The sequence below is a fragment of the Etheostoma cragini genome, chromosome 18 (assembly GCF_013103735.1).
Source record: "Etheostoma cragini isolate CJK2018 chromosome 18, CSU_Ecrag_1.0, whole genome shotgun sequence".
Lineage (NCBI taxonomy): Eukaryota > Metazoa > Chordata > Actinopteri > Perciformes > Percidae > Etheostoma > Etheostoma cragini.
In genome coordinates, this window is record NC_048424.1 from 16,390,464 (window position 1) to 16,410,344 (window position 19,881).

Below are 19,881 nucleotides of genomic sequence, written 5' to 3' on the forward strand. Positions count from 1 at the left end.
TTTGTTGTTAAGACCCCTGGCGGCTCCATCTTCATGGTAAAGTCTGTCATGCAGCAGAGCAATAATTAAGCAATGGGACTTTCCCTTTACTTAAGGTGACCTTCCACAGAGTAGAAAGTGTCTCGCCATCCAATAATGTCTTTGGCTCAAACATTAACCCGTATGTTTGTACACAGAGCCATGGAGTGCTGATTTTGGTGGGGGTTGGAAAAAGTCTACCAAGGTGCTCTTTGGGGTAGGCTATCCACGACGTTCCTCTTCCATGGTTGCTCTGGTGCTGCCGGAAATTCAGCTGGATGTCTCAAATTTTTGGCCCAATGTCTTTCCCCGGCTCTGTCTTTGTGTTGGTATTCTAACCGCCGGTGGATTTCTGAGGACTATGGTTAACTGCTCCTTAGATCTCTGCAGGGTAAATCCAGACAGCTATCTGTCCGATCTGAGTTTTCTGTTGCACGATCAAAACTACTTTTGAACGAACACATGCAGCTAGCCAGACCTTCGTACGCATCACTGGGGAGGAAGGTCTGCCAAAGCGAGACTAGTGCAGGGGTAATCCAACAGTATCAGAACAGCATGAAATCCAAGGCACTCTTATGGAGAAAATATTAAAAAGCCTTTATTGATGTGGTGGTGGGAAAAGGTCAAAAGATACGATGCTTCGCGGCCCACGGGCCTACTTCAGGGTGACTTACCAGAAGTGACATTAAAATAGATCATATATAAAACAAAGACAGGAACGGACATCATGCTCAGTTAATTAATAGATTTCAGATTAAATTCTATGCATTTTATTAAATTAGACTAATAATCCGGTTTTTCACAAAAAAAATAGACCAAAAACATCAATACAAACGTTTGATGCAATTTGTGTCTCTTTACAAGTTAAAGTTTTGTGTGTTGTTAGATTTAAAAAAAGTCTCTCTCTCTCTCTCTCTCTCTCTCTCTCTCTCTCTCTCTCTCTCTCTACATATCTGCCAGGATGAAATTACATCTAAAGGTTGTATTGCAAATACAAATAAAACTGAAATAATAAATCACTCCAAATCACCATGTATCAACCAGGAAAGAGTGAGCTGTGTCATGTGACAGTAAAAAAAGAGAAAAATGCTGCTAATGTCTGCTTCAGATCGGAGTTTGTGTGTCTTAGTGTGTGTGTGTTTGTGTGTGTGTGTGTGTGTGTGTGAACGGACCTCTGGAGTTAAAACAGACTCTGATCAAAATTCCCATTGGACACATGAACATTTAACCAAGTCTCAAAGGTGACAGCACAGAGGTGCTCCTTGTTTTTCAGAGGAGTTATTTCCACCACCCGGAATCCTCCTGGCACAGGCTTCTCTGTGTGTGTGTGTGTGTGTGTGTGTGTGTGTGTGTGTGTGTGTGTGTGTCTGTGTGTGTGTCTGTGTGTGTGTATGTGTATGTGTGCTTGCATGTGCGTGCTTGCGTGTCTGTGTGTGTACGTTTACTTGTGTGTGCCAGAGCATCCCTTTGCCCTTTTCCTGAAGAAAACCAAAAATATCTGAACCAAGTTGTGACATTTCCTCCTCCGCTCGATCCCCCAAAACCAACAGCCATCTCCTACCGTGCGCCTATTGGCTGACAGTCTCCATGACGTTCCCGATCCCGCGCTCCAATTGGACAATCCCTCCGCCTGTCCCGCTGACTGACACCCCCGGAGCGCCAGTCTCCTCCCCGCGGCAGCAGACGCTATTTGAGTGGGGAGCAGCGGATTGTTGAACATAGAGCCGCTTTCGTGTCGTCAATGGGAAGCACGCGCGGCGCTGGCAAAGCGAGTTACGGGTCGAGATTGCAATCCGCGGCTGCACCATGCTCTCCAGGTCCATCCCGTGTCTGTGGATTACATTTTGCCTGCACTTATGCTGTCATGTAGACAGCGGAGAAGCACAGAATGCGAAGGAAGGTAAGTTCTTAAAGTTTGGACCCTCTTCTATGCCATCGCATTTGGAACAACATCCTCCAGAATTAATAGAGAGCTTTCCAAATACAGCAGACAGTTTCTCGTTTTTTCTTCTGTTTTGTCTTTGAATCCAACGCGCTGTTTGAATGACTGATTGCCGGGAGATGTGTGCGTGCAGCGCAGCAAAATGCGGCCGGTGTGCGGGGATGACAGCGCTGTCTGCCGGGCTTTTAGCGAGCGATCTATCGGTGTTTTTACGCACGGCTGTTAAACGCCGTAGAACACGGATTACAGGCAGGAGCTGATGTTTTTATGTTCCTCCGGCTCCAGTGCGTTATCGGCACAACTATCCTGCTTCATTATGGATTAACAATATATCAAACTAACGTTATGTTGACTAATGTCCGTGGATCGATCTCCCCAGCCGTCTCGCCTCCCTGTAAGTGAGTGAGCCGTCTATGTGTGCGCAGTTTCGGAGGGTTATATTTCCTTCCAAAGTGGCCTCGGCTCTCAGACTGCTCTTGTTTATTACGGGAAAATATGTCAGTTCGATGCGGAGCCGTACTCTGCCTTCAAACGCTCAAATTGGTCAAATTGAGTCCAGGTTATGAAAGACAAAAATAAGAGGGGCTTTAAACATTTCCAACGGAGTCAAAATTGTTACTTTTAATTTATCGGATGTTGGTTAAATTACTGGAATTATGCTGTGCGTAAAAACTGAAAATCCCCGGCATGTCTTGATTTTCTCCTTCGCTAAAACTACAGCGTAATAACCCGGCGTGGTCTGGATGTTTAAATCCTTATATATGCGGGATTCCTCAGACAGTCTCCTGTAAAATACAACCAGAGCATTTTTTTTACGGCAATGCGTCCTGGCTGCTGCCCGTCTCACGACAGAACTGTCCGTTGGTATTAAATAGTGTACAATTTAAACAAGTTCACTGTTTTTGGTTTGTTTTTTTGTTAATGAAAACCGCCGCGGCGCCGCTTTACGCTCTCGCACGCTTCCGGAACATAAAACCAGGTTGATTTGGCAAATCTCCCTTCATGGATTAAAACGGCAGACAAGGCGCGTGTTAGACGGCTTTTCAATAAGGAGAAAAAATAATCCTGACTTTGAGCGCATGTTGCCTACTGTACTTGAAGCAGCAGCCGCTGCAACAACTTCCACTCCAACAATGACTTTTAATAAACGGATGCGCAACATAAACCCACAGTTAATAGAATACATGCGTTCAAATCTCATTCAAATCTCATGCGTCATGATTCCCAACACATTGCGATATGCGTGTCTTTTTTCTTCTTCATGCACACTGACAGTGTGTTTATTTGCCCCTTAGAAATTCCCCCCACGAGGACCTGTGTACTGCAGTGTATATATTCTATGATTGAATGTTTTAGCTGCTGCTGCTTGAAATGAGGTCACGGGCATATGTCCTATAGATATCAATGTGTGGCTATCAGTAATACCCAGGTCTGTGCCCCTGTGAGATTTAACCACCTGCCTCTCGGTTTTCCTGTCACTAGTGGTTCTGCTGGACTCCAAGGCACAGCAGACAGAACTGGAGTGGATCTCCTATCCTCCCAATGGGGTAAGTCTGCATAATGTCTGCATCGCACGCACGGCTGTACTCCATATCTCCCAGCTTTTTCTGATGTCCCACATCTGTGAGATGGATAGTAATATTTAGAGGAGGCATGTATTGGAACATACATCCAAAATGAAAGACATAGAATGTAAGAAGGCTCTTTGTGCTGCTAAACTCTCCTGGCTTTTGACATTCAGAGCACAAAAGGCCTGAAACCAACCCGCTTCCAATTTACCAGTGAGATTAAAAGCAGGCCGCGAGAAACTTTTTAAATAAATAATGTGAGCAGAAGCAGATAAACTGGGCACAATCATGCTATCGCAATGATGTTGCGAATAAAATACAATGCAACTGCTAATCTGCCTTTATTCACTACACATGATTGTATACAGTAAAGTCGAAAAGGACTGTATTTCATATATACTTTTGTCATATTTGTCACATTCTATCTCGGTTTGATGGTTTCGGAATTCCACATGGTGATCTGGTCTCTAATCAGGGCCCCCCCCCCCCCTCCCCTCCCCTCCCCAGTGCATTGAAAGGCCTAAATTGAACCCCATCAGGCCTAAGCCACTGGGAATAACTTGTTCATGTATTTTTAAGACTTCTTTTTTTTTTTAACTGCAGTTACAGAGTGGGGGAGCTCGGACGTACTCATATTTCAAACCTCCAGTTAGCATTTAGAACTGACTTAATGTAGAACCCTATCGAGTCTGTCTTACAACTTTTTTACAATTGTCAATTTTGCGATTCCATCCATGATTCTGTTACCACAGAAACCATTAATGCTGCTGTCAGTCTGTGACCGGCCCCAGTCGGGTTCACGTAAAAAAAAAGACACTTGCCACCAAGCTAATCAACTTTCCTGGGGAAAACCCTGCTAATGTATGTGTCCATGGTCTGTCTTCTTGTTTCAGTGGGAAGAGATCAGCGGCTTGGATGAGAACTACACTCCCATTCGCACATACCAGGTTTGCCAAGTCATGGAGCCCAATCAGAATAACTGGCTTCGGACTAACTGGATAGAGAAGGGCAATGCCCAGAGAATTTTTGTGGAACTGAAGTTCACCTTGAGGGATTGTAACAGCCTACCCGGAGTGGTGGGCACGTGCAAGGAGACATTCAACCTGTATTACCAGGAAACTGATTCGGAGGTTGGCAGGAGTCTGCGTGAGAACCAGTATGTGAAAATTGACACAATCGCCGCGGATGAAAGCTTCACCCAGGGCGACCTGGGCGAGAGGAAGATGAAGCTGAATACAGAAGTGCGCATCATCGGCCCCCTGTCTCGGCGGGGCTTCTACCTGGCCTTCCAGGACGTTGGGGCGTGCATCGCCCTGGTCTCTGTCAAAGTCTATTACAAGAAGTGTTGGTCTATCATCGAGAACCTGGCCACGTTCCCGGACACGGTGACAGGATCAGAGTTTTCCTCGCTGGTAGAGGTCGAGGGCATGTGCGTTAGCGATGCCGAGGAGGAGGCCGACAACTCTCCCAAGATGCACTGCAGCGCCGAAGGGGAATGGCTCGTGCCCATTGGGAAATGTATATGCAAAGCTGGATTTCATCAGAAAGGAGACGCATGTGAACGTGAGTACCTTTCTATTGCCACAAAACACATTTTTAGGTGCAACTTCATTTAGCTATTAGAATTCACAGAGTTTTTATTCTTAAATTATTTTTAACGATCCGTCGGGGGCATCCTGGAACGTGAGGTGTGCCAAGAGAAAAACCCAATAAACTGGGGAGTATTTGTGATTTGATTATGCAAAGCAGGTAAATGATAATTTTAGCCTAGGCATCGCTGGCTGAACACTTCTGTTGGCAAATGGGATAAAAGCAGCTGATTTGACAGCAGTAAAGATGGATAAAGTGTTGAGGCCAAACACGCTCAGTGTAATAATTGAAATCTGAGGCTCTTTATAGCCATGATTCTGTTGACACGGGGATTAAATAATAACTCTGCTGATTCTGTCTTTCTTACTGGCAACGGGCCAAGACAATCAGTAGCAGAAGACACAGGTCTAGAGGCAGTCCAACCAGTCTCTCAGTATCGTTCTTGCCAGGCCTAATGACCCTGACAGAGGGGGGAAACAAATAGCCGTCGTACCATGGCATTTAGGCCTCAGGATATTTATGAAGGAGCCTAACAGGAAGGGCAAATAGCCTCGCCGTGGCTTCTTTTTTGTTTTTGTTTTTTTCTTAGATTATTTTTTGGGGACTTTTTCCCTTTATTATAGTGCATAGACACAAAAGAGGGAGAGAGATGGGGAGATGATACCCAGCAAAGGGCTGCAGGTCGGACTCGCAGGACTCACCCGGTAAGAGCCTTGTTTTGGTGCCGGATCGTGCCGCTACAATTAACCCTAACGGGCATTCTGTATCTCTGAATGCTCTGAGGATTATTTTCATTGGGCACCTGACTCTGATTTACGATGGATTGAAAAGGGGGTGACTAGGGTCACACAAATGACGTGGCCTGACTTGTGAGCTAATTTTTGTTTTTAGGGCAACCTCAATCTAAGCAGCTTATAAGGAGCAGCAGCCAGTAATAATTAAATGGAATGTGTCTAAGAACAAATTAGTGTCCCTGGCAGACAAGCTTTTATGCCACGCTGTCATCCATTAGGGAACCCACTGAGGGAGGTGTGTTAATGAAATGTATTAGCCCATGTAATTTAGAGCAGCGCAGCCTGCCTCAAGTTGTGCTATGTCTCTAATGTTTAGCGGGCTATCGCAGATTCAAGCCCACAGAGCTTCTCTTTATTGTTCCTGTTGTTTTAATATGCATAAGTGTAAGATCCAGTTGTGCTCTTGGAAAAAAAAAAAGCCCAGAATTTATTTCCTCAGGGAGAGTGATTGCAGCATTATAACCAACAGCTCCGGCTTGTCAAAGTCATTTCAGCTACCTTTTCTTATTATGTCTTGGTGCAAAGCCCTTGGAACGGAGGACTGTTGCATCTCTCTGTTAATGAATGTGTTCACATTTCAACCGAAACAAATAGCTAGATGTAGACAGCCGTGTGGGGAACCCACCCTGAAGTTGTTTAAAGTCGGAGGAAGAAAGCTGCTTTAAGTGTATGTGGATCAAATTCCAGTCTTGACACTGCACCTTTATGAGCTTTATCTCCACTGAGGCATGCGAAGCCTTTGTATTAAGGGGTAGTTAATCTAAATAAAATGAGAATCACAGTGCACCATCAGCACTTCTTTCAGCAGCTCCACTGACATTAAATTGTCCATTCAGTAGTTTCCCCGAGCACAATCTAAACGCTGTTCACAGTGTTTTCTATCAGCTGAACAGCAGAGCAATAAGTCCAAGTGGCTGTGACCGTTAAAAATGTGAAGCCCTGGCATTTGGAGCTCGGACTAGCTTGTGTTAGTAGTTTTAAAGTACATCTTTATAATGGTGCCTCGGAGTGATGCTGCACCTGTAGTGTATAGGGTTTGGGATTCTTCAAACTAACTCGTTCCTGCAAACCTGTGTCCGAACATATCTAAGGGCAAAAGTGTTTTGAATGGGCAAACTGGAGGACGGAGTGAAAAGCCTGCTGTCATCCAAAGTGGGGAGATGAATTGCAAAAATTGGGTCAACGGTGCACACTTTTGTTCTTGGTGTTGCGTTCGTTTCTACATAAAATGTCATAATAAGGCAACTTGAGACATTGGTTAGAACCCATCCTACTTTCACATATCCGCCAACTGCTGCCTACAATGGGTAGAATTGTTTGACTGTCTGTTTGGGAAAGTTCAAAAGGTTACGGCAAACCCCCTGATTACGTCATTGGAGAGCAGGTTTCATATGCTGCCGGCACATTTGCATTGAGCAGTACAAACAAATTTGCTGTCGACTTGATCTACATGCTCTCTTAGAATCATTTTGGAAATCAAACAGACTTGTCAGACTCAGCCTCCCAAATTCCAACACTGGAGAGGTGTGGCGCCACAGAGTTTCAGATGCCGTTGAATCTTTTGAAGCATGCTGATGCCTTGAGACAGTCCTTCAGTCTTTTTCCAATATCTGTGGTGTGCTATGATTATAACATGGCCGCCGAGTAAAATATTCAGCCGGAGGGTGGGTGCAGGTGGAGAGAGCAAGTTGAGCTGTCAGTCATGTCACTTGAGGAGCCTCCTCTGTGGCTGCAAAGGCCTCCCCCGAAACGTGTTGTGATCCACTCATTCATCACCGTCAGCAAAGAGGGACCCCTTGTCTTTCAGTCCTACCCCCCCCCCCCCCTCCAAGTCTCTCTTTAACTCTTTGTGTGGCAATCTTTGGCAGTAAATGTCACTCTTCTTCTCCGCCTGCTGCGTTCACTGCTCTCAGTGTAATGGGTGTTGAAAAAGGCCAGTTGAAGTGTCCCCGCAGCCTGCGCAGGGCTTCATTTTGCGAAGAAGTGCGTGTTGGGAAAATAGCCTCCCATTCATCTGCTGGTCTTGTTTAACGCTGGCTACTCGTGGCAGTGGAGCCACTGAGTCGTTTAGACAGAGAGAGGGCCCTTGTGGGAGGACATTGGCGTCTTTGTTTCGCTCAATCCCGGGAATGTATGTTGTCCGATTTTGACACATCACATCATTGTGGTACTAAGTAACCAGTGGCTGAAAAATGATTAACTGTTGACCCTCGTCCAGAAAAGGGAGAGGCCTCTATCTGGGTGGAAAACAGATAAAACGAGCTCTATCTTACTGCTATCGCTGCATGCTAACAAGAGAATTAATGAGAGGATACGGCATCCTGTAGACGCTGGCACCATCCATCTTGACTGTCAGGGAGTTGGACAGAAGTTAGTTGGAGACTGATTGATGATTGAGCCCCCCCCCTGAGGGAAGGGACTGAGCAGTTGGGGGCTGACCATGAAAGCTAACGTGTATGGAAGCCAGCAGGCAGCCAGGGCAGCAAGGCCCAGCTCCAGGCCCTGCAGAAAAAGCTGCATTTAGCATTTCAAATGAAGCCAGGAAGCCAGGAGTCAGCAGGTCCTCATACATCTTGATGCTCCCCTGATTGATAAGGTGTGAATTTAATTCACCAAATGGATGTCTTTTTACAAACTGCTCCAGAGCTTAATTATGCAAATGACAGGTGTGCTCCGAATCCACAAGAGACCCAAATGGACCTAAATTACTCAGGATTGAAATAAATTGGTGATGGATGAGACTCATCCTGTCACTGCCAGTGTCTGCTTCCTGTGAATAGTAGCATTCTTCCACAGCCCAGGGCTTTTCCCCTGCGTTGTCTCAGGCCTGGCAGGTAGCAGGAAGACGCACAGATGTGCTATTCTCTGTTTAGGATGCTAATACCAATACAGACGTCAGTGCCCTAAAACTGATCACTTGGAGGAGGACTCTGAGATGTGAGATTTGGAGAATTGTTTAGATCAGTCCTTTAACTCCTACAGTATATTAAGTAAAATGCAAACACCCTATGGTTACTTTTTCTGTTATGTTGGATTTGCTGTTTTTCTCGGTTTTATACCATCATAAATGGAACATGTTTTTTTTTTTTGACTGTTCAGAAAAAAACTAGACATCTGCTTGGGTTCTGGTGATAGGTATTTTTTTATTATTATTTTCTGACATTTCAGAGACTAAACAAACAAAAAAACACAATAATTGTGCAGCTTCAGATTGACACAAATGTCATTATTGCTCAATACAAGTACTATACATTGTACTATACACACTATATTGTTTTGATAAATCAAAAAAATTGTTTGGTTTAGCAAGTATACATTTTCCCAAACCTCTGCCACTTCTCCGAATGCATTTTTTGGTCCAACCAAGAACAATGTTAAATATTCACATTTCAAAAGTTGCTGTGATGTGGATTTTTGCTCAGAAAAAAATCATACATTTTTTAAATAATTATCCAAACATGTCTATTACTGAGTTTTATTTGGGTCTTTTATTATTTATTATTATCATCATTTTCATTCTGGATCACATATCTTCTAGTGTTCAGTATTTCAAGAGTATCTATATTTTGTGATAAAGCATAATTATTACCTTCCTTGCTGCACCCCCTGTCCCAAAAGTAGCTTGAACTGTCTTTATCTTAGTGATTTCCTACATCGTCTCTGTGCTCTATGTGCTGCATGAGTGGAAAAAACGTACTCGTGATTGTAAGTGCAAGTTTCTGCAGCAGAGAGAACAATGGTTTTTCATTTACAATAAAGGGAAATGTCGAGTTGTCTTTATGATCAGAAGCTCTCACAGTGGACATCTTCTGTTCTGATGTAATCTTTTCTCATTACTAAAAACTAAACCACAGAAACGTCCTAAGGCCGAGAGTTTCAAATCATGATTTTTGGCAAGCTGTAATGAAACGGATTTATTTGACTTCCCCATCATAGTGCCCTCTTTCAAATATACACTTCCAAATGAGAAGTAAAGGAAAGAAGCAGGCACTTGCAGCGCTTTCTTCAGGATCCGGCTTCCCTGTCAACGTGTCAGATGAAAAACAAAATGGCTCATTTTACATGCGAAAAAGAAAAAACTAACTTCCATTCACAAAATAATTTGCCTCGGTAAACAGTCGTCTTACAGTTCCATTCATGTAAACCGCACCAAGGCATATGCTAAACAAAAGCCCTGTCCAGACTTATTATTGACTTCAACTGGTGTCGAGGTTTGTAGATATCTCACTGAGGTAAAGATGGATCTAAAAACACAGGATCTAGGCAGCGAGAAGTGAGGTTGCTGGTATCTGGTCACTGCTAATTGGATTGTCTCTCACCTCTGCTGATAAGCTACTGACTCGTGCATACATGAATATCAAACAGCCAATGGAACACCTCGGCCCACTCGACTTGGTCGGTGCACAAACCTTGTTGAGGAAACACTAGTAGGAGCATCCAAAACTAATCTCATTCAAGTATTTCCCAAATATCAGTAACCTTTTGGTTTGTTTAACTTCAATTAATTGAACCTTTATTTGTCAGGGACAGTGCATATTAACCCTCCTGTTGTCCTCGGGTCAAATTTGACCCCTTTAGAAAAATGTCTATATCAGAAATATGGCATTATTTTTAACCAAATTACCACAACAAAGGTTTGATTCCATGCAACCCTCTATGCAAATACAATTGATCACTTTCTTTAAATTTTGAGTGGAAATTCAAATGGTTTCAAAACTGTATCCTTACCAAACTCATCCAGTCAACATACGCTCCTCTGATCTTAATTATTAGTCAAAATCATTCATATCTTCTGCTTTATTAACACAAATATTAGGTATAATTCTATACAAATTAGTGTTATTGACCATTGATTCCAAAAAGTAGTGTAAAACTAGTGGTAGTAAGTTGGTGTTAGTGAAATAAAAAAAGAAATAATGCGTTATGTCAAATGTCAAAAAAAAGGTAACAAAAAAAAGTTGTAATCTTTTTGTCCCAGGAGGACAACACTAGGGTTAATAAACATGTAATAAACATTTTCTGTAAACATTTCTGCCACATCATACAATAGGCTTCCTTAAAAGCAACGATTGGCATCCTAACATGAGTATAACATTAAATACAAATATAAATACATATGCATTGTGCACTAGATCAAATCACAATACATTCTTGTCTTGTATACCAACTAATAACAACTAAAATCACATTTCATTGTAGTTTAAAAAAGAAAAAACACCATCCTCAACACAATTAAATAAATCTTTAGCCTATCAACCAGACATACAGAATTAATAAACAAATTAAAAATCAATCAATATTGACATCTTTGGATTGTGACTAGCTTTATTTTGCATGAGACTTAAATGAGCGATATGATGGGGACTCTCTTATTGATTGTGGATCTGTATTCCGCTGATGTGCTGCCCTGAAGGAAAAGACAGCCTGGCTGAATGCAGTATTTCTCAGTGGGAGTGTGCAGTCCCCCCCCCCCCCCCCCCCCCCCCCCCCCCCCTTGCTGTACCTCTAGTCAAGTCTAATCAAAAAAATGCTGCAAGATAATAATCAAATGGATTACTTTTTACTGAAAAAAAGTCTAAATTTGACTTTTTTTTGAAAGATTTGTAATATGGACCAAATCTTTTTTAGGATTTCTAAGCAGGTTTATTGACGTTCACCCCTAATTGCAGAGTTATTTGGGCTGATTTCAGAAGTATATGTGTGCGTGTTCTGCTTGGACATAGTCAAACATCTAAAAAGAAAGGGTGTTATTTTAAATGCAAATTGTCCCAACCACTAAATGCTTTCTATGTTGGCATGAAAAAACAGGGGAGTGATGACGAATCAGTATCCAGGTCTTGGAATCTGACCTGCTCCTGTCCAAAATAAGGACCCTACGCTGTGTCACATGAATAGACCGAGTCCGAGCAAACAGTCCTCATTCTCACACAAACAAAGGCACATGGCCGGCTATACTGGTATAAGACTTTGTTGACCCCTGTGCAACTTTGCCTCAGATAGTGTTATTTCCAAGGTGATGCAGGGGTCTGCATGTGACCATGCATAAGGTCAGGGAATATTAACTTCATTTACACATGGCTGCAGACCAGGGCAGCGCCACAATGGAGGCCTGCCTGTTGTGTTTAGTAACATGAGCGCCCCGGCTGACAGGACACTGTCAAGAAGGAAGATGGATGATCGCAGCAGTTGACCCTTGATCGCCAGAAGAGTCACCTCTCCGGCCCCCTCTCCCTGCATGACAAAAGATCCCCCCCACCGATGCAGCGGCCCTCATCTCCACTTGCACTAACAGGTTCAGACATCTCCATCGATCCTCGCTTCCATACCTCTCGTAATTCTAAGCTGTTGCCCTTTTTAGCTATCCAAACTGTGGCACAGATGTCTTTTTTGTAATTGCTTGCCTGCTGACCGCTTGAGAGGGATGTGATCAGACAGGCAAACTCCATGTCAGAAGACAATGTCTCTGGTGTTCTGTGTTGGGTCTCCGTGGCATTAAGGTGAAAGTGATATGTGGCTGGGCTCGGGGTCTGGCAGCAGGGATGGCCCTGTTGTCAGTGGAGCTGCTCCTCTGGGATGCTCCAGACCACTGGCTCTTTACTTCAATCTTCCTTTAGGAGGAGAATCAATAACTTGTTACATAACTTCACATTTTTTTCTCAAAGCAGAGGAAGCAGAACTTAAAATGTTCAGAGGAGGATGCAGGAAATTCTGCTGTGTCTTCCAGAGATTTCTGTGTTCAAATGAAAACAACTTGGCAAAACAGGAGGTATCCAATGATTGCATAACCAGAGTGGGCTAATACTTACTTTAGGGCTCATCTAATTATGATTTTAATCAAGTAATCATCTGCCAGTGATTTTTGGTGGCACCATTTAGTCTATAAAATGTCAGAATATAGAAACAAATGCCCATTACAAGTTTCCAGATCATAATGGAAATCCCTCCAGCTACTCATCTAGAAAATCTGCATAGATTGACACTAGTAAAGGTTAATTACTTTTTAACATTTGGATGAATGGACCCTTTAAGAGCAGTCCAGATCTCATGGGCATCTGAGGCCAAGCTGGTGTCTTTGTGTGTCCACACAGCACAGTCCACAGCAGAGAACAGCAGACAGTTTGACATTGTTCTATTCCTTTCTGTTGCAGATCTAGGGATAGAGGGGGGGATTGCCATGGACGGGGGCTGGGTCAGTAGGGTTGGTAGGCATTGGCAAAATTCAGAGATAATGCTCAGTTGCTGACTGGGGACATTTCCAGTGGCGATTTGGCCGGGGCTGCAGGGGGCTCTGGATGGGCCAGACCTTTGGACCCGTTGCTTTCATCCCCTGAATGCAGAGTCCTCCCCTCATGGGCGGTGTCTTTTTAGCACAGCTGACCACTTCATCCATTAAAGGTAGCCGCCTGGCTGGCCCTAAGGGCCCTCTCGGCTGTTTTCATGTGAGTTAAATGAACTAAACAAAAGGCGATTAGAAAGGGACATTTTCCATGTCACTGAGAATCCATTTCAAAAAGCTCACTGCACATGATAGCTTAGAGAAGCAGAGAGATCTTAGGAGGACTCAGCATACAGCTCCGGCTCAGGCCCAGTGAGAGGCTGAACATCCACTGATGTAATGGCTTTAATCTTAAAAATGCCCTCTATTTCCCACCTCCCATTCCATGCCATAAATCAGCAGGAGAGCTGAAAGAGAAAACAGGTGTCCCCGTGTCTTGTTTGCATTTTGAATTGCTGTCAGCAGCGACTCTCATGCACATAAAGCAGTTGTCTTTTGTGAGATCATGGGACTTCCTCCTTTATAGCTGCCTTTCTTAGATAGTCCAAGTCTAAGATGTAGCCTCAAAATTAAACTGTAAATAAGACAAAACTAACTCTGGCCGTTATATTGTTGCTAGGTTACTTTAGAATAACACATCAGACATTATAAACTACATGTGATGTGTTTGCATACATCTTCATGTGTAAAGTAACTAGTAACTGAAGCTGCCACATGAATGTAATGGAGTAACTAAAGTAACTAGTAACTAAAGCTGCCACATGAATGTAATGGAGTAACTAAAGTAACTAGTAACTAAAGCTGCCAGATGAATGTAGCGGAGTAACTAAAGTAACTAGTAACTAAAGGTGCCAGATGAATTTAGTGGAGTAACTAAAGTAACTAGTAACTGAAGCTGCCACATGAATGTAATGGAGTAACTAAAGTAACTAGTAACTAAAGCTGTCAGATGAATGTAGCGGAGTAACTAAAGTAACTAGTAACTAAAGCTGCCAGATGAATGTAGCGGAGTAACTAAAGTAACTAGTAACTAAAGGTGCCAGATGAATTTAGTGGAGTAACTAAAGTAACTAGTAACTAAAGGTGTCAGATGAATGTAATGGAGTAACTAAAGTAACTAGTAACTAAAGCTGACAGATGAATTTAGTGGAGTAACTAAAGTAACTAGTAACTAAAGCTGCCAGATGAATTTAGTGGAGTAACTAAAGTAACTAGTAACTAAAGGTGTCAGATGAATGTAATGGAGTAACTAAAGTAACTAGTAACTAAAGCTGCCAGATGAATTTAGTGGAGTAACTAACGTAACTAGTAACTAAAGGTGTCAGATGAAGGTACAGTGGGGCTCGTAAGTTTGGGCACCCCAGGTAAAAAAACGTATTAAAGTGCATACCATTTTTACCTGGGGGGGCCCAAACTTTCAAGCCCCACTGTAGTGGAGTAAAATGTAGAATATTTATTTCTGAAATGTAGAGGAGTAGAAGTAGAAAGTGGCATGAAAAGAAAAGACTCAATTAAAGTCTTAAAGTACAAGTACCTTAACATCTGGACTGAAGTACAGTACTGGAGTAATTGTACTTAGTTACATTCCAGCACTGGAAAACACTTTGTTTTGACCGACTCCTTGGAACTGACTAGCTGTCGTAACGGCAAGTGGCTGTATTCTTGACTTGAACCTGATGAAGTGTTAGTTTTCCTTTTCATTCCAAACTGTCCCACTTTAAAGTTAAACTGGCTGTAGCATGACTTAGCCCCTAGCTGGAGCATTAACTTATATTTGAGTATAACTTAATCAGTGTGTGGCTTTGATCTGTGCTGTGAACAACCGAGCAGCCACTTCCTTCAGCGTTCCCCGCTCAGAGGGCAAAGCTGCACGCCCTCCAACACGCTGTAAGGGAATGCTAATCTTCTTTGTTTCCCATGGAAAGCTACTTATCTCAGCTGAGCACAGGTACCTCGGATGAATGGATTGCTTGTCTGTATGTGTGCAGTGTAGCAGCCAGCCAGATACAGCCATTCCAAGTATTTGTGGGGTGAAGGGAGGAGCCGGCACAATGTGATATTAGATACTTTATCTGTTTCAACTCATGTCCTTTTTTATCTGGCCTTTTTTTGGGGCTTTTTTGTGGCCATGTCCGAGGTTCCCTTATTCCTCCGAAGTGGGACGCGCTGGTGTTCGAAATGAACTTGTTCTGAAAGAAGTTTGACATTGAAACTCTATCTCTGTCCCGTGAAGAGATTTTCAGCACAGCTTCAGTTCTTTTTCTTTGTGTGATCTGCCACTGTTTCCCAGAGCTGGATAGGCGCCTCGCCTCTTACAGGTGGGAGATTAACACGTCTGCCGGCGACAAACCCAGCTGCCGAGCATCTCTTTCTTCATAGAGCAGCAACCGGGCCCGCAGGAAACACTTGCTGCTTCCTTTGTTGCGCCTGAGATCAGACTAATACCAATGTTTGAGAATGAAAATTCAAAAGTGTAAACCACAAGAATGCAGAAGCATATTATAATACTCTGAACACAGTTAATACGATGCAAAGGTACGAACAAAATGTCAGCCAGCACTGCGGCATCTTAATAAATATCTCGTCTTCCTGCAAGGTGCATTTGATTTCTACAAAAAACCTTTTCTTGCAACAAAAGGTCCACACATCACCCACGAGAGAAGATCAATTTAGCTGTCCTTTGGCTTTTCAAGTGGAAGAAATACACTCTGCTCAGTTTTTTTCTCCCCAGGTCTGCCTGCCTGTGTTGCTCTGACATTACTCACAAGATGTACTGCCTGTTACATTGTAGGGGAAAACACCACAGAGTTTAGTCCATAAAAGAGATGCAGTCATAGTCTAGCATGCATAAAATGCCAGTAAACAGAGCTTGATGAATGTCCACTTCAAAGCCTACTATTTATTGAGGCAAAAAACATAAGTCACATCTAATCAGAGCCACTCACATTGGCCCCAGGCCACATTAATGCATAAGAAATAAGCTCTGTGTGAGCTATTGACATCCTTCTTTATAGTTGTAATGCACGGTCATGGTCCTAATCGCATGCCCTGAAAGTAAAACCGAAAAAACATGAAGCAAGGAGTTGGGTTTTTAGAATAGCATTTCATGGCTGTCTGAACATCCAGCTTGGCACGGGGCATTTTGAAATTGCTGACAGAGAATGTTTATGACAGTATTAACAATGGATTGCAGTGTAATATAAGCGATCCCATAAGTTTTAGGGAGAAAAAGGCTCGTTGCCGCAGTGGGTGTGGCCTTAAGTATAGTACAATGAAAAGTAACAAAAACAGGTCAAAGTCAAAACTCGAAACTAAAGTGTATAATATCTGTTTCCCCTCGGTTGGAGCCACTAAAGTATTTCCTGCAGACTTCTCGTGAGGCAGCAATGATCCACAGGTATTTCCCCCCCGTCGTCTCTCGGTACCTGCAGTAACAGTTTGGATTTTTGGCGGTATATCCCGGGACACCGGGCTCCATGTCATTGATGGATGGTTTAATTTCCCTCCACAGGTTTTAACTCAACAAGCTATTCGGCACCGCTATGCGTAGTTGTAGTTCCATTAGCGGCACTGCTGTACACGGCTAAAACTAAAATTACAACGGCCTTGATTTCAGTAGACTACAGACACAACAGTGCAGTCTGTGGGCAACATTAAAAAACTGTTCCGGGTCGACCTCTGTCTCACCCAGTAAGCGTGTGCACCCTATGTAGGCTGAGTCTTCCAGGGGCCCAGGTTCGAATCTGGACTGCGGCCCTTTGCTCCATGTCCCCCCCCATCTCCATCCCACCTTTCCTGTCTCTCCGATGTCACTCTGAAATGAACAAATGATAAAAAAAAAAAAAAAGTTACAAAACGATCCGTATATAATGTGTTGTTATGCTATAACTAATCAAAACTCAGGTTTAGTCTAACTTTTCAACAATTTTGAGATGTCTGGTCATCATAATTGGGCTTCAGTGTGCATATCACATATTATATAGAGTGTTGTCTAGACCTACTCTTTCTATAAACTGTTCTAAGACAATTTACATTACATGTAATTTTAGCTTACGCTTTTATCCAAAGTGACTTACAATTGCTATATACAGAGGTTGCACGGCTTTGGAGCAGCTAGGGGTTAAGTGTTTTGCTCAGGGACACATTTGTTGATGTATTGCAGTGGGAATCGAACCCGGGTCTCCCACAGCAAAGGCATGTGTTGTATCAACACTATGAATTACATTAAATTCATTTGAATTCCCAAATTAGCACAAACTAGTTGACACAGTGACTTTCGGCTCCCCTGGAGGTCTGAGTGCCCGGGGCAGTCGCGTGGTCGGTAATTTGGCCCTGCGTCTGAGAAGCTTGCCAAATTTTGTTAATCCTCATGTTGTCCTCGGGTCAAATTTGACTCATTTTCAACGTTTTTTTTATATAATAAATATGGGACTTTAAAATAAGCAGCAAAAATGTGGGGAAAAAAAGTGACAAACCGTCAAACGATGTTGGAAAACAAGACAAAGAAGTCAGAAAAAGTGTCATTTTTGGGCGGAAAAAGCAACCAAAAACATCTGGAAAAAGCTATAAAAACTCTGGGAAGGGACAACAAAGTGTGTTTGTTTTCCGCTGTTGACAGGAAGACGGGACAGGTTAAATGAAAAAAATAATACATTTTGTCAATTTAAATAGGTCAAAGTAAAGGCTCAGCAACAGCTTTATCTCAACAAGTGGAAATTGCTCAGCTAGAAAGAATTGTCATAAGGTATCTCCAAATCAGTGCTAAAACTCTCTGTAGTCGGCACCGGAATATTGTTAAAACAGATATGGAAACACAGTTCTGTTCAGAGGTATGCATAAAGGCCCGGCTCAGTATTAGATGTCAGAATCATGGATACAAAGGAAAAGACAGTGGGAGGAAACCTACTGGTATTAACCACAGGCGACAGGCTCCCATCGTACCAGGCCTTTGTTTACAGTTGATATTTAGAAAGACGTTTCCCTATCGGAGCGGCAGCAGCCATGGCGAGCACTTTATGGAAAGCAACGGCTTTTTTTCCAAATAAGAAAATAAACTGTTTTCTTTATCACGCTTGACCCGTTCCACCTGGCATTCATCAGCGGCGGGGGCCGGCATGTTGGTCCTGTCGGCTGCTCTCCTCCCTCTGACTCTTTTATCACTCTAATGGGGTGCTATCTCCAGGCTGCTCTCTCCGGGTCTCCGCCACCCCGCTTGGCTCCCTTCCGCACGCGTTCTTTCCACATCCATCCTGACACACGGGCGGATTTAACACATAATCAGGTCTGGGCGGGAGGACAGCTGGAGGCGGGGGGGGGACACGGAGACGAACTGACTGACTGGCAGGAGTCATCATGCTGGGACTATGGAGACAGAAGGGCCCACACTAGTCACTCTCACCCTGGCTCTGCTGGTCTGCACAAAAAAAAGTGAAGGAATCTCCCACAATCCCAAAGTACAGCTCACTCTGAGCCGGCAATATTGAGACACATGGGGAGAAACTCAATATCCCAGCTGCCCTGTTTGAACCAGCTGACCAGCTCTGTGCTCAGAAATAATAAGGGTTGTGACCGTGATTGGATTTGTGGGTTGTAAGCATACAAGGAAGATCAGTTTCCAAGTTTCTCAAGACAGGATGCCGGCACCAATGCAATACTGATTTGATACTTTACTTTTCCACATTCACACAGCCACAAGTTCCAAAATGTACATTTTTCATCTGCTCATGAGGGTCTGCTTCAATATCTCTGCAGCCCAAAATACTGTATATATACGACCACATAGTTCATATGTGTCAGCTCTACCCATGCAGCCTGTTCTCTTGAACCAAGTGATTGAAAAGCTATAAAAAAATACTATAATGTGTCTGATTTTCACATTCTTTTTTGCTGTGATGTGGAAGGCTGCTGTTAGGTCGGGGTAGATGGATGGGCGTTAACACGCGGGACTTTCAAGCCAGAAAGCGGAGAGCTCTTCCCGGGGAAAACAAAACACTATCACCCAGAAAATGTGTGTTCCTCTGGAGTGTTTTAATCCAAACCACGACTAATTTTCCTAAACTGCCTTATCTAAGTGCCTAATCTAAATCTAATAACACTCACTTTTTGTTGCCTAAACTTAACAGGCAGCTCGCGGTGCTCTGCATCCGGCTCACAGTCACCTATTCTTGGGTAACTGAGCCACCAACTATCTCTGGCCTGACACCACCAAGCAGAGCACCATGGCCGGCGACACAAAACGCTGTAGCCGATGTCGCCGGCGGTCACCTAGTTTTATTACGATATCCTATGTTTCAGAGAGCATACGTCTTCAAACAATATCCTACAAACATGTTAATGAGAATGCGTTGACCCATGTGAACACAGTCACTCTACGTAGTATTAACTGCTTGGTCAGATTCTGACTACTCCCCTGTTCTTTATTGGATTTGATCAGGTTCGATACTTGACGGTTTTTGGATTATTGATGCCAACAACGTAGTTCTGTTTGCATTGACTTTACTAACCACCCCAGCAAGTACATACAAACGCCAGAGAACGACACAGAAAATGAAAAAGGGCAAATGTGGAATCCGATCTGTCTGTCGGCAAAAGGCACAAGATTAAGTGCCATGGCGTTCCCCCCGCCCCACACACACACACACACACACACACACACACACACACACACACACACACACACACCCCGACAAGAGA

The 19,881-nt window shown here is 43.4% G+C and overlaps 1 protein-coding gene across 5 annotated transcripts in view; it reads left to right on the forward strand.

Moving 5' to 3' along the window:
* The first annotated feature begins 1,704 nt into the window (after positions 1-1,704).
* The window catches only part of epha7 (eph receptor A7), a 94,023-nt gene continuing 75,846 nt past the window's right edge, over positions 1,705-19,881 (forward strand). For all 5 annotated transcript variants that reach the window (XM_034899970.1, XM_034899965.1, XM_034899966.1 and 2 more), the window contains exons 1-3: positions 1,705-1,918; positions 3,443-3,507; positions 4,422-5,091. In XM_034899970.1, the coding sequence (XP_034755861.1) occupies positions 1,825-1,918; positions 3,443-3,507; positions 4,422-5,091 (829 nt within the window). In that variant the 5' untranslated portion in view covers positions 1,705-1,824. The remainder of the gene's footprint in view (positions 1,919-3,442; positions 3,508-4,421; positions 5,092-19,881) is intronic.